Source organism: Polypterus senegalus, chromosome 4, assembly GCF_016835505.1.
Source record: "Polypterus senegalus isolate Bchr_013 chromosome 4, ASM1683550v1, whole genome shotgun sequence".
NCBI classification, from domain to species: domain Eukaryota; kingdom Metazoa; phylum Chordata; class Cladistia; order Polypteriformes; family Polypteridae; genus Polypterus; species Polypterus senegalus.
This window is the reverse complement of record NC_053157.1, coordinates 222,543,072-222,556,942: the sequence shown is the minus strand read 5'-3', so window position 1 is coordinate 222,556,942 and position 13,871 is coordinate 222,543,072. Positions and strand designations below refer to the sequence as shown.

The following is a 13,871-nucleotide window of genomic DNA, read 5'->3' as shown; positions in this document are numbered from 1 at the left end:
TAAGGGGCGCTCCAGCTCCCCAGACCTGACACAGACAGACGTGAACACAAGTTCAGCACAACACACTCTTTTTGTTTTCAGGGGAAACACTTTCCAAGCAGCATTTTCGAAGAAAAGCACAGTTTACCAAACGCAGAAAAATCAAAGTCCACAGCACAGCACTTTCTTTCTCTCATCCCCTGTCTCTCCTTCTGCTTCCACTCCTCCCAGCAAGCTTTGTCTCCCTTCCTCCTGACTCGGGCTCCTTTTATCCTGCACCCGGGAGTGCTCCAGTGGCCCGTTAATGTGGTCCAGAAGCACTTATGGGTGAGTTGGAAGCCTGACAAAGTAGGATTCCACAGTTCCTGCAGCACCCCTTGGTGGCACCCATGGAGCCCACCAGGGCTGGGATGAACTCCAACTCCCATGGAGCCCTAAGGGAACTGCCATCTAGTGCTCTGGGGTAGATAATGTCCTATATATGTTCTCTTCCCTGGCCCTTCCATTATAGAGGCATCCCGGTCAGATAACAGCCACAGCTGTCCGCCCACCACACTATCTGGTGTACAAGTAAGTTAAGAGACATCAGTAAGTGGCACCCTGATAAATAAGAGAGCACAGGTTCTGGAAAAAGCTGGAAAATCTTGAGGTCACACAAGAAGGAAAGCAACAAGCATGGGAGTGTCTGTCTGTTTCTGTGCTACTGCCCTCGAGTGTCACACTGTTTACCTTCCATCACCTGTCCAACCACTCCTACAGCCAAAAGCCTAACGTGTCATTATGTCATTGGGCCCTCGTCCCTAACCTTTTTTGTTTTGTCCTTGTAGTCTTCATCCATCTTAGTCAATTGTTTTCTATTTAATATGGAAACAAACACGGGTTTTCGGTGGTCTTTAGTGCTCAGGTGTTCTATCTGTCTATCTATCGATCTATCGATTGATCTATCTATGACCCCTTTCTGAGTTTTGGAATTTTCCCTGTGGTGTTACTTTTTTTTTTTTTTGCATTTGGTATTCTGTTTTGGCTTCACTAATTGTGATTTTCCTTAATTAATTATAGTTCTCCTTGTTGTTTAAAGCCTTTTTGCTTTTATTTAATTTAGTGTTTTAAGATTATTATTGTTCCGTTGCTTTCTTACTATTTTTCCTGTCCTTATTCTTTGTTAAATTTTGATTGATTTTTTAATTGTTGATATTTATATGGATTTTACAGTTTTTGGAGTTCTCCTTTGTGTATTAAATCTGGCTTCTCCACCTTTTCTCATACTCCTTCGCATGCCTTCTAGTGGGGTGTCTTCATATTCACAACTAGTAGGAGAGAATGTGAGTATCACCCCATCATTCACACTGAGAGGATGAAGTCTAGTTGAGATGCAGTTGAGCAGGTGCCTGTATCTGGTGAATGTGCCACTCCTTAGAGGGTACAATAACCATGGCCAAATAGGAGAAGACCTGAGATAAATAATGAGACACCAAAGGAAGAGCTGGAAGAATGTAGATGTGACCTGCCTGAACCATCTTGTAGCCACCTCCCAAGAGCTTGAAGTTTAGATGATAGTCTCAATAGAATTTAAATCTGGAAGCCACTGGAGATTTTTTCTTAATGTTCCACTCCTTTAACCCCTTGGATTTAAGGGGTGCCACTCATGTCATTTGTCTTTTCTGCATGGCGAGCAGCTTACTGATACACATAGATCAGTCAATCAATCAATCAACATTTATTTATATAGCACATATTCATACAAAAAAATGTAGCTCAAAGTGCTTTACAAAATGAATAGAAAAATAAAAGACACAATAAAAAATAAACATAAGTTAACATTAATTAATATAGAATAAGTAAGGTCCGATTGCCAGGGCGGACAGAAAAAACAAAAAAAAAACTCCAAAGGCTGGAGAAAAAAATAAAATCTGTAGGGGTTCCAGACCACGAGACCGCCCAGTCCCCTCTGGGCAATCTACCTAACATTAGTCAAACAGTCCTCTTTGTATTTAGGGTTTTCATGGAAGGACCTGATGATGATGGTCACGTAGACTTCTGGCTTTCAGTCCATCATTGTTGGTGCATCATGATGCTTTGAGTAGGTGCTGGTGGTGCAGGCGCCACCACAAAGAAACCAGAAAAAGAAACAGAAGAGAGAGTTGGGGTCAGTACGGATTTTAGAGCCACTATGAATAGTTATTATGAGGAATTGAACATACAGAGTATTAGTATTAAGTTAAAGTGAAGTTATAAAAAGGCCATGTTAAAGTAATGTGTTTTCAGCAGTGTTTTAAAGTGCTCTACTGTATTAGCCTGGCGAATTCCTATAAGCAGTCTATTCCAAATTTTAGGTGCATAACAGCAGAAGGCCGCCTCACCACTTCTTTTAAGTTTAGCTTTTGGAATTCTAAGGAGACACTCATTTGAGGATCTAAGGTTACGATTTGGAATATAACGTGTCAGGCATTCCGATATATAAGATGGGCGAGATTATTTAAGGCTTTATAAACCATAAGCAGTATTTTAAAGTCAATCCTGAATGACACAGGCAACCAGTGTAGTGACATCAAAACTGGAGAAATGTGCTCGGATTTTCTTTTCCCAGTTAGGATTCTAGCAGCTGCATTCTGCACTGGTTGCAAGTGATTTATGTCTTTCTTGGGTAGTCCTGAGAGGAGTGCGTTACAGTAATCTAGTCGACTGAAAACAAAAGCGTGAATTCATTTCTCAGCATCTAGATTGTGTGACGGATGGCCGGGATGCCCCTTCTGTGTATGTTCCAGGGGAGCGAGCATGGGCTGCACGGTACCTGCCCCGGACCACTTGCTGGCAGCCCCCCCGGGTGACTGTGGAGCCTTAAATACCCTCAGGGCTCCATGGGAGATAGAATTCTCCACAACCCCTTTGGGATCCAGAGTGGCCACCAGGAGGCACTGCAGGGGTTCCTGGGCCTGTCTGGGCAGTAGTTCAGCCACCCAGGCAGGTGGTCAAGCACCTGAAGCACTTCTGGGCGAACCATAAAAGGTGCCAGCAGCCATCACTCTGGGAGCCTAATTCGAGAGGAGGAGGACAACGCTTGCCAGGAGGAGTGGTGGTGGAGACCAGTGTGTTTTGTGTAGTGCTTCAGGTGCCTTTGGGACTGTGTACTACCTGTGGGACACGGGGAAGACATGCACCACAGGTGAAGAAGAATAAAAGTTTATTGCCTTTTATACGTGCCCCTGGTGTCAGTCTGGGTCAGGTTGGTGCCTATATAGCACCTTTGTTACAATGGTTAAAGATGTAAGGCTTTACCAGTGCCCTCTTGTTTGGTCAGTAGTGGCACATTACTGGTAGCTAGATGTTCAAGGTTGTGACTGGCTAACTAAGTGTAAATTCACTTCTTTGTCCGATTTTTCAGGTTTTGGGGAGAAAGGAATGGAAAGAAGGAACCAGATAACCACAATGGCAACGAAGATTGCGCTCGCCTCAACACTGATCAGGGTTTGAAAGGCTGGTTTGATGTGTCATGTGGAAGAAACTCCAAATGGGCTTGTGAAGCACAAGTCAAAAATATCAAGCTGTAAACCCATGGACCACTGCTCCTGCTGTCTCAAAGTGACATTTACCTGCTTTCAGAGACCTCAGTCCTGACAAGACCTCTCAGCCTTCTCTCGAAATGTTTACGGATTTGCTCAGAGTCACCAATTTCAGATCCAGTGGTTCTGCCATGCAGCTGTTGGATGAAACGTGGGGCGTCAGTCTCTTCCATAATTCATGAACATACACATATTAAACCCACTAACATACATGTGGGCATTCAACATTGCAATCTCCGTATGGGATGTGTGGAGAAATCTACTCAATGACACAAGAAATCTGCAGTCTCGGCAGAGATAAAAGAGAGGGATGACAGAAAGAATGCAGTGCATTTATGATCAGTGATTCAATTTGGATAAATCAATGTTGATTGTTACTCTTTTATCAGAATATTTCTTTAAGGAAGTAGAATTTATTATAATATTAGGCCTTTAGATCACCAATAAATCAATGTGAAAACACATCTGGACACCCTCAAAGTTTTTCATCTGCAATAGCAACTGTTTGACCAATATAGCAAAGTAAATTAAAATATCAAGTCATGTTCATAACATTAAAAGTGACATTGCTTTTATAAAGTGTGGAGTACGGCTGGGGTCCTTGCCTGGCCGGAATACCTCTACAATGGAAGGACCAAGGGAGAGAGCTTATCTAGGGCAATACCTCCCCCTGAATGACCCCCTGGCTTGCAGCAGTGCCACGGGTTTGAAGCATGGAAGCTCAACCCTGCGGGAGCCTGTGGTCACTACCAGGGGGTGCCTGGAGGATTGCTGAGCTCTTGGTTGCAGCACTTCCAGAAGGTCATCAAGCACTTCCCAGTACACTATAAAGGAAGCCAGCTGCCACTACTCAAGGAACCAGAGTTGGGAGGTGGAGGATGAAGCTTGTCAGGAGGAGTGGAGGTGGGCAAAGGAGAAGACAAACAAGAAAGAGAAAGAAATTAAGAAGAAGAGAGGTGTGCTTTGTGTACTGTGCTGTGAAGGCGAGATACGAGGGAAAGCGTTTCCCACGTGGAAAAATAAAAAGGTGTGTGCTGAACTTGCGTCCGTGTCTGTCTGTGTCGAGATTTAGGCAGTAGGAGCGCCCTCTAGTGGCCAAAACAGAATGTCCATATCCATACAAGGGACCACTTCCGGGAGGAAGAATTACTGGGCCAAATGTTGCCCTCAAACTTCCAGGCCGGTAATTAGGAAATGCACAGGGCAGGTACCATTCTGCCAGTGGCTGCTATGTGATTAAAAACAAAATGCTTGAAACTCAGCTGATTGTTGCAGAACACCGCCCTCCCAAGCCAGGTGTTATGAAGATCTGGTTCATAATTAGCAGGGGTCCTCAATTACCACCCTGAAACACTGCAGTGGTTTGGCTTCCACCAGTTTCTTATTTAGAACCCATTCACAGCAGGTAAAGCAATAATCTATATTGCATTTAATTTAATAATCTCACTTGTTACATCAAAGAATCCATATCTGCTTACTTTAGTTTAAACAGCTGCAATCAGGTTTGAATTGTTTCATGTTTTTACAGACAGACATTAGTTAAAAATGAGATGCAGATGACAAAGGAACCACCAGCTCTCCAGCTAAGTAGGGCCAGTCTCATCCCCTGATTTTCAGATGTAAAGTTCATTAAACTTTGTGAGTTGGTGGCGGTTACAGAGTGTGCCCATGACTTCCTGTCCTGTAGCCTGACATTCCAAGTGATTCAGTCTGTGATTCACCCCCCAAAAAATCAAACTGTTCAAATTGTTTCTTTTCTGAAAAGGAAACCTGGAGAGAGATAATTTCTCAAGTGTTCTGGGGTGAAACCTTTGCCTTTCCAGTCCCAATTTCCGTTTAGCTGTCTTCCTTCTCAACTATGTATATAGTAAGGGGCATTCATGAGTTTATATAAAGATCAAAACTGAGTATGTACATGTAACAATGATGACCCCCTAAAAATAGGCATACTTTGAACAATGCAGTTATATTCAGGCAGCTATGTTGTTATGTGAGCAGTAGGGGGAGCCAGTTCAGTTTAGGATCGAATGAGCAAAAATTACAGGAGGTGGGTGATGGAGATGTGAAGTAATGTGAATTAAAAGTAACATTAGCCCTACTTGGATGGGATTACTTTTGCACTAAGAGGTGGGATAAAGCAATTATTTCCAAAGGACCTCAATAATTTTAATCACATTCAATCACTCAAGTCTGTAACTTTTTACGGACTGCACATTTACATGTGAGTAAAGATTATGGAGGCTTTAACCTTCTGTAAAATGTCCACAGAAAATATCCCCAGGCTAAACTAGTCCTGTATGAACTGACATGTCAGTAAAAGTATCATTTGAGCAATACAGACAGGACTAAAATGACTTTACTCAGTGATTGAAGTGGAATAAAAGAACGTTGGTACTCTTTGTTATGTGTGCTGAATAACAAGGGCTTGAGGTTCCTTCTTGGAGGTGTGAATGGACATACTGTTATAAATGAAGATTTCTAATCTATTCTAATCTAATCTAATATAATCTAATATAATGTTGTCCGAACTGATGGGATGCACTGTTAAATATTGTAAAGGCCAGCTCTGACACAAACAGACGTAGGACATGGGTTCAAAGCACACAAGCGGTTTTTATTTTCTTTTTCCCTAATGGGAAATGCCTTCCCTGTTCCCCACAAGTATAACACACAGTCCCCAGCACAACACAATACTTTTCCTTCTCTTTTCTCTTTCTTTCTCCTCCACTCTCCCTCCGGCAAGCTTAATTCTCCTCCTCCTGCTGATTCTGGCTCCTGGAGTAGTGACTGCTGGCTCCTTTTATAAGGTAGTGCTCCAGGTGTTTGATGACTCACTTCCGGGTGTGGCGGAAGAGCTCCTCTGTAGTGCTGAACAGCAGCTCTTTAATCCACTTTAATCACGTAGTTTATTTTGTCATTAAAGTAGAACATCATAAACTTCATCTTAAAATCGTTTAATTTATTGGTTTCTCAAATACCATCTTAACTAATGTAGCACGTTAAATGCTTTGTTTTGTATGTATTCTTCTATGTGCTCTATGTGTGTGAATCACTACATGATTCTTAAATGGACATTACATTCATGATATTACAGCTCTCTGAATAATTAAAATATTGAGATGTATACTTGATATAATAAGATGATAGGAGTTAAAGCACGTTATTAAACATGGGAACACTGTGGCACAGTGATAGCGACAAGCTGGTGCCCTGTCCAGAGATTGTTCCTGTCTCCTGCAAGATGCTTGCTGTGCCGTGCACGACCTTCGATGAAATAATTTATTGCAGCAGTACTGTCTCTCTCAAACGTACTAACCTCCAATTCCTGTCTTTCCTTTTCTTTCTCCAATTACCCAATCACCACACAATCAGCTCTGTAATAGATGTTAAGCCATCTGTAAGCTTAGAACGTCAATTATTCAGAACTTTTAAAGAACATTGAAATATCTTCATAGTACAGGTTTAATTATTCCATCTATCTATCCTTCTAGTGTCGCGCCAGCACCAGCAAGAATACAGCACGAGGCAGGAACAATCCCTGAACGAGATGCCAGCTCGCTGCTAGCCCAGTGACACCGTGTCCTCACATGTTTCATTATTAACAATATGGATTATTTAAATGATGTTAACATTTTATCTGTATAATGTAATAAGCATATTTTGCTGCATTTCAACTTAAAAATGATATTGTCATCATATGTAAATACGCACTTTATAAATTGGCTCAGGTTGTGCAATATTATAACTGTATCACAAGCGTACAGTGAGGTAAATGTACTTATTAGTACAAACAGTTCTACAAGGAGCACTTGATGGACTGATTGAGTGTGTTTATAGTTCTTGGGATGAAACTATTTTTGAACTGCGAGGTCAGTACAGTAAAGGCTCTGAAGCATTTGTCGTATGAGAGCAGTTCAAATAGACAGCATGGCTGAGGCAGTGTGTGCTTGATGCTATATCCTGATAATTGCCTTTCTCAGATTCTGTAGATCTTTGACTCACACTCAGATACAGCGATATAAATACTCCGAGTGGTGCAGTGAGAGTAATATGGAAAAAGATGATCCGCTGTAGCAACCCCTAATGGGAACAGCTGAAAGAAGAAGAAGAAGAAGAAGAAGAAGGCACAGTGAGAGTAACAATGCTAAAGCAGCTATGGTATTTGGAATAGTTTGACCATTCTGTGGACCATTATATTGTTACTGGTTAATTACAATCAGATGCCTTAAACTAATAAACAATATGCGGTTAATTTCAGTGTTTTTGATAAAGCCACATCAGGGATGTGGATCTAAAAAAGAAAGGGAAACCACACTGGAACTTGTGTACGCCAAGGTTTGAGCTAGCGTGAAAATGTGTGTGGCTTTACACCCAGTTTAGGTTTTATATATAGCAATTTTTAGCGCGGAAATGGGCGTACGCAACATTTTTGTGGGTACGGACCATTTATTCATGAGGCCCCTGGTGCTTTCCCACTCTGAAGTGAGTTTATAGTGTCTAGTAATTGTGATAGTGTCATAGCGGTTTCCAATTCCTCGGCACTGAGAGTATCTAGTTGTGAAATACATAATGTATCCAAAAATGCATTAGATTGTGTCTTGTATTCTTTAAGCTGTGTAGAAAATAAGGACTTACAGTAGTCTCTAAATGTTTGCATTACATTTTAATGGTCAATGGTTTTATTTCCATTTGTGTTGGTGATTACTGATATTGAATTGTGAACTTCCTGCTTGTCGATTTGTTGGGTTAAGATCTTATTAGCCTTCTCTCCATGTTCAAAGTAATGAGGTCGTGATTTAAAAATGAGTTGTTCCATTTCCTTTGTTGTCAAGAGGTTGAGTTCTGATTGCAAAGCCTGTCTTTTTCTAAAAATTGCCTCATTTGGAGACCTGACGTGTTTTTAATCTATTCTAGTAATTTGACTGATTAACTGTGAAGCCTTCTTGGTTTCAGATTTATTTTTGTGGGAGAGATATGAGATAATCTGTCCACTTAAAAATGCCTTTAGAGTTTCCCAGAGTATTCCTGCAGTAACCTCTGAGGATATATTTGTCTCTAAAAAAGAATCAGTTTGCTTATATATAAATTCTGGTACAGTTCTTGTCAGCTAATAACAAGGGGTTAAGACGCTAGCTAGAAGATGAGCATGTGGGGCATAGTGATTTGAGCGCCATGATCGGAGGGGCGTGGCCAGAGGTAACAATAGCATTGTACTTGCAAGATATGACCGCTGGCAAAAAATTGTTATCTATAAAAAAATAATCAATTCTTGAGTAGCAATGATGTACTGGGGAGAAAAAGGAATTTGTTATCAAGTATGAATTTAGAAATCTCCATGGGTCTGATAAGTTATGATCAATTAAAAATTTGTGATTATTTTTGCAGAGGTAGATGTTATAGCCTTTGTAGCTGAAGATCTTTCCAATTCTGAGTTTAAAACACAAAGTCTCCAGCCATTATAATTTTATGAGTATTCAAGTTAGGAATGGATGCATATACGTTTTCGATGAAGTCTCTATCATCCACAATGGGTGCGTAGATATTTTTCAAAATCACATTACAATTAAAAAGTTACCCGTCGCCATCACATATCGCCCTTCAGGATCAGATACGAAATCTGGTACTGCAGGTGAAATTGCTCTATGAATTAAGTTTCTCACATCTCTATCTTTGAATACTTTCTTCCTCTTTCATTTATGATTGAGACCTTTGACATTCCAGCTCACAAAGTTCACTGTTTGGTCATAGAGAGATTGTTTCTGAAATGTTGTTTTCGTTTTATAGTCTTAAATTAACGTAGTACATTATTACATATGATAGCTTTATCCATAATTTTCAGTATTGCCAGGACTTACAGCTATGAAGTATGAAGTAATCGCTTTGAGGCAACCTTTAGAGGTATGCTACAAAATATTGAGGAAAACATACAGGAAAATGAAAGTAACTTTGAAAATAAATTTAGGGCACTTGGTGCCCAGCTTGAAGATATTAAGCAAATGTTCACGACTCTTATTGAAATAATTGAACAATTGGCTTCTGCTGTTGATGAAAAGCAATGGCTACAAAATCCTAAATCAAAGTGGTTGGAGGCAGATTAGCTGCACTGGAGGATGGATATAGAACAATTAACATCAGAACTGAAGGTCTTCCTGAAAACCGTGAAAGCCCAAACCCACTGAAATTCATTGCTGAACTATTCTATCAAATAATTAGAGAGGACTTAGCTTACCACATATATGGATCGAATACCTCAAAACCTAGAAGTCTCATTGTACATTGAAACAAATTACAATCGAAACTAAATTTGATATAACTTCTCAAACTGAAATGAGATATTTGAAAATAGCTGTATTGACATTTTCCCTGATTTTTCACCTTCAACAGCTGCTAAACGTGTCGCATTTTACAGAATTAAACAGCGCTTATGAAAAGATGAAATCAGATACAACCTCTTGTATGCTTTTAAATTGAGAATGGATATTCAAGGCATGTTCTACATTTTTACTTCTCCGGATGAAGCCAAAAAAGAGCTAAAAAATTGATTCTGACACTTTTTGAAATATGAACATGAGTTGCATTGTGTTCAAGATTTTATTCTAGTTTTAAAGTGTTTGGACTGTATTGCCAATAGATATCTCTACTTTATTCCTTATACACCACTGCTGGGTGGCTTGTTTTGTTCTAGACCTGCTCTGTCTCTAGGCATGTCAGAGGACTGGGACTTTGTGAAGTGTGGTCCAGCCTCACGTGGGCAGGCTAAATAGGGGGGGCTCTGGGGGAGGAGAGAAAGACAGCAAGCTATTTCTGATTTTGTCATTTTTATCCCCACAATTGTAAGTGCCAATAAATCCTTTTTTAAGCATATGAAAGATACAGAAATGTACAATACATTCTAGAACATTCAGTAATTTCAATTAAAATAGGTTAATGAAGTTGGAATCTCTGTCCAGTAGTGGGGAGTAATAGATCATTATTTATGATTCCCAGCCTGCCATTATCCAGATGACGAAGAAGAAGACAGTATTCATTATTGGATCCTCATCTGCTAAAGCCATACTAGACTACAGTAGCATCCATTTGGAGATCACATCGAAAAATTAATTTCTGTTCTTTCTTTCTTGTTTTGCTTAATTTTAGTTTAGCATCATTATATATCTGGGAAGAAAATGTACACTTATTCAAAAAGAACACCTTTGGATAGACACACAGAGACAGTAACCAGGCCAGGATTGGACTCTGGAGCTTTGAGGCAGCACCACAGAGCCCTACACCACCATGAACTGCAATTTGAACACTAGCATTTATTAAAATGTTAAGTGAAGGAAAAACTGAAATAGTGGATTGATGGGCAGCAATTGATGGTGGCATCTGCGAGGGGAGGAGAGGGCACTGTCCCCGAGTGCCCTGAGCTGAACTGTCTTTATAATAAGCTAAACAAGTAAGTAGAATAGTGTGATTACAGCTAAACTAATACATGATTGGTTTTCTAAATCACCTGCTGCCTGAGTTATATTTTAGGTTTGCACAGGCACCTCTTCATCCTACAGGTTTACTCTGCCAAAGTCCTAGTTTGTTCTCAATCTCTTCTCACTTAACAAGAAAGCATATTATGTCTAAACTAATGTAGATAGTTGTCAAGGTTTTCAATAAAACAATAAAAACAAATGAACTTCCTGAGGAAGATGAAAAACAATTTATGTTAGGATGAGGCTCAATTAGCTAGCAGAAGTGACACACTCTGTCCCTGTGGCACCTGCTAGACCAATGGCTAGACCTGCATTAGGAGACATCAACGACCTCATGAAGAAAATATACTCCCTAAACATCCCATCCTTTCTAAATACTAAATACTTTATTGGAAACACTAACCATACCTTCGCTGCTTTCTAGCATTTCAAATTGGAGTAATCAATTTCAATGGATTCCATATTTTGTTTTTGCTGTTGCCTTTTTCAATTTCAGGTATCAAAAATTGCTTGCAAGGTGCGGATGCTCTGAATTAGGTTAAAAAACTATTGAAAAGACTTTCTGAACACTCATGGTATTTGTTATCTTCTGTCTCCAATAAGTCATAGAGCGAGAGCAAATATTTAAAGGAATTGTCTTTGTACTGAACCTAAGCACATTTTTCATACTTTTCATACTTGTCTCTGAGCTTCATACTTAAGTCTACACATGCAATAAGAAGGTCAATTTTGGTTGCTTCTCTCAGTACAAAAGTGTCTGCCTATGGAAGCCATGATGCCTGTATGTTCAAAACTAAAACAACATTCAACAATAAATGTGCAGAATATTATAAGCTTATGAACAATTAAAGCAGTTAGAAGAAAAGAAGGGGTGCATGCACGGTTAAACAATGGCCCAACTTACAGCTCAGAGGATCACATCTGTAGCTCACACTGACCATCTTCGATTTAAGAGTAATGCTTTCACCACTGATTTCCTTGATGTTAAACTCTTCAAAGGGTGGGATAAGTACTACAGATTCACTGTTATATGCTGAATAGTTTTAAACGTCCATTTCTTTTTATCCAAATGCTCCAGTTTTCTAGTTTCCCTTCCAATTTTCAAAGATTTGGGTATGCACACTGAAAAATTTTAAATGTCCGTCCCATATTGTTGTGATATTGAGTGTTGTTTTTGTCAAATATCCTCACTATGGTCATATTTGTAGAAGATTCATGTGAATATTCCCAAGCATCTACATCCATTCCTCTGTACTTATAGAAAAGTATATTCATATAATTGGTAATTTCTACATATTACAAAAGTATTATAAATACATGAGAAAAGTAGACACTATATTTTATTACAAATTAAGATGTAAGAGTTAATAGGTAAAAAGCTCATGCCTATATATTTTTATTACCCTGTATAAACCACAGACCACCATTACTGTATCTCGCAAGTTAAAGTCTGGATGGGCAGGCCAGTTGAGAAGATTGATAAAAAAGGGAATGTAAACTCTTGGGTTGTAAATAATTGGTGAGCGCTGGGAAAGAAGGGGGTGCAGGTAGGGGCTATCAAACAGATATGATGGACAGCGAAGAGTTTGACACCCACACAGCCGAGAGATAACGGTAGATGAATTAGGGGCAGAATTGGAGCAGTGAAATATTGAAGAGTCAGATGAGGATGAATAATAATAATAATGACTTGTGTGATAAGAATTGTAATAGACTTAAGAGTTGCAGGGTGGCGCAGTGGTAGTGCTGCTGCCTCGCAGTTAGGAGACCCGGGTTCGCTTCCCGGGTCCTCCCTGCGTGGAGTTTGCATGTTCTCCCCGTGTCTGTGTGGGTTTCCTCCCATAGTCCAAAGACATGCAGGTTAGGTGGATTGGCGATTCTAAATTGGCCCTGGTGTGTTTGTGTGTGTCCTGCGGTGGGTTGGCACCCTGCCCAGGGTTTGGGTTGGCTGGGTTGGCACCCTGCCTTGTGCCCTGGGATTGGCTCCAGCAGACCCCTGTGTTTGGATTCAGTGGGGTGGAAAATGGATGGTAAGAGTTGTATTTAGTTGTTAGCTCATTGTTTCATCTTTAGTGAGCCTGTATGCACCCCATACAATAAAACTTAGTTCTGCTCTCTGTTCTGAGTCTGTGAGTGCCCTCATTAGGGATGAGGGTGGCCCTGCCGTGTCAGCCTGCTTCAACATATCACAAGTCCTAATGAAGTTGCTTCTGTGGAGGGCTTGTTTGGTGTTAATGAGCAAGAAATGCATGAAGTGAAGTGCTTGTTTGTCATCGAAGTCACATTAGCTTGCACTGCAGGATAGTAGTAGGACAGTCAAGTAGATCATAACAGATAGGGCAGTAGTCCTGTTCAAACAAACAGGGTCCATGATGTCCAGTACTCACTTTATTCCAGGCTGATTTCAGCTTGTAACTCATGCAGCAGGTGTAGGAGCTGAGGGGCTGGGAGAGGTCAGTCTGAGATTATGCACATGAAAGCGTACCACTTACAGCTTAGACAGTTTCGGGTTAAAGGACTTCCCCTATTACTCAGGAAGATGGCAGCATTGCATTTTTCATAACCCAAAGGTGAGGGGTAACAACATAAAGTGATTTCTTGAAATTAGTCAAGTGGGGCCACAATCCGGATTCACACTTTGGGGTGGACAAGTGTAACAAGACACGTGTGAAGGTCAGAGTGGCAGGCAAGGCGAGAACCAGCCTGATGTTATGCACGTGGAACTTAGATGCTGCTGGTGGAAAGTTTTCAGGTTCCCTTTTATTGCTCAGTGAGATGCAAGAACGCCTCTGTAACCAAACCCTCAGATTCATAATTGGATTGCAGTGCTTATCTGTGACAGCACAGAGCAGATTGCTGGAGCTGT

At 40.5% G+C, this 13,871-nt stretch overlaps 1 protein-coding gene across 1 annotated transcript in view; it reads left to right on the top strand.

Annotated features, from left to right (window-relative positions):
- The window catches only part of LOC120528665 (CD209 antigen-like protein C), a 37,106-nt gene extending 33,105 nt beyond the window's left edge, over window positions 1-4,001 (top strand). Inside the window, exon 6 of the mRNA XM_039752823.1 lies at window positions 3,362-4,001. Coding sequence (XP_039608757.1) covers window positions 3,362-3,527 — 166 coding nt within the window. The 3' untranslated portion in view covers window positions 3,528-4,001. The remainder of the gene's footprint in view (window positions 1-3,361) is intronic.
- The last annotated feature ends 9,870 nt before the right edge of the window (window positions 4,002-13,871 follow it).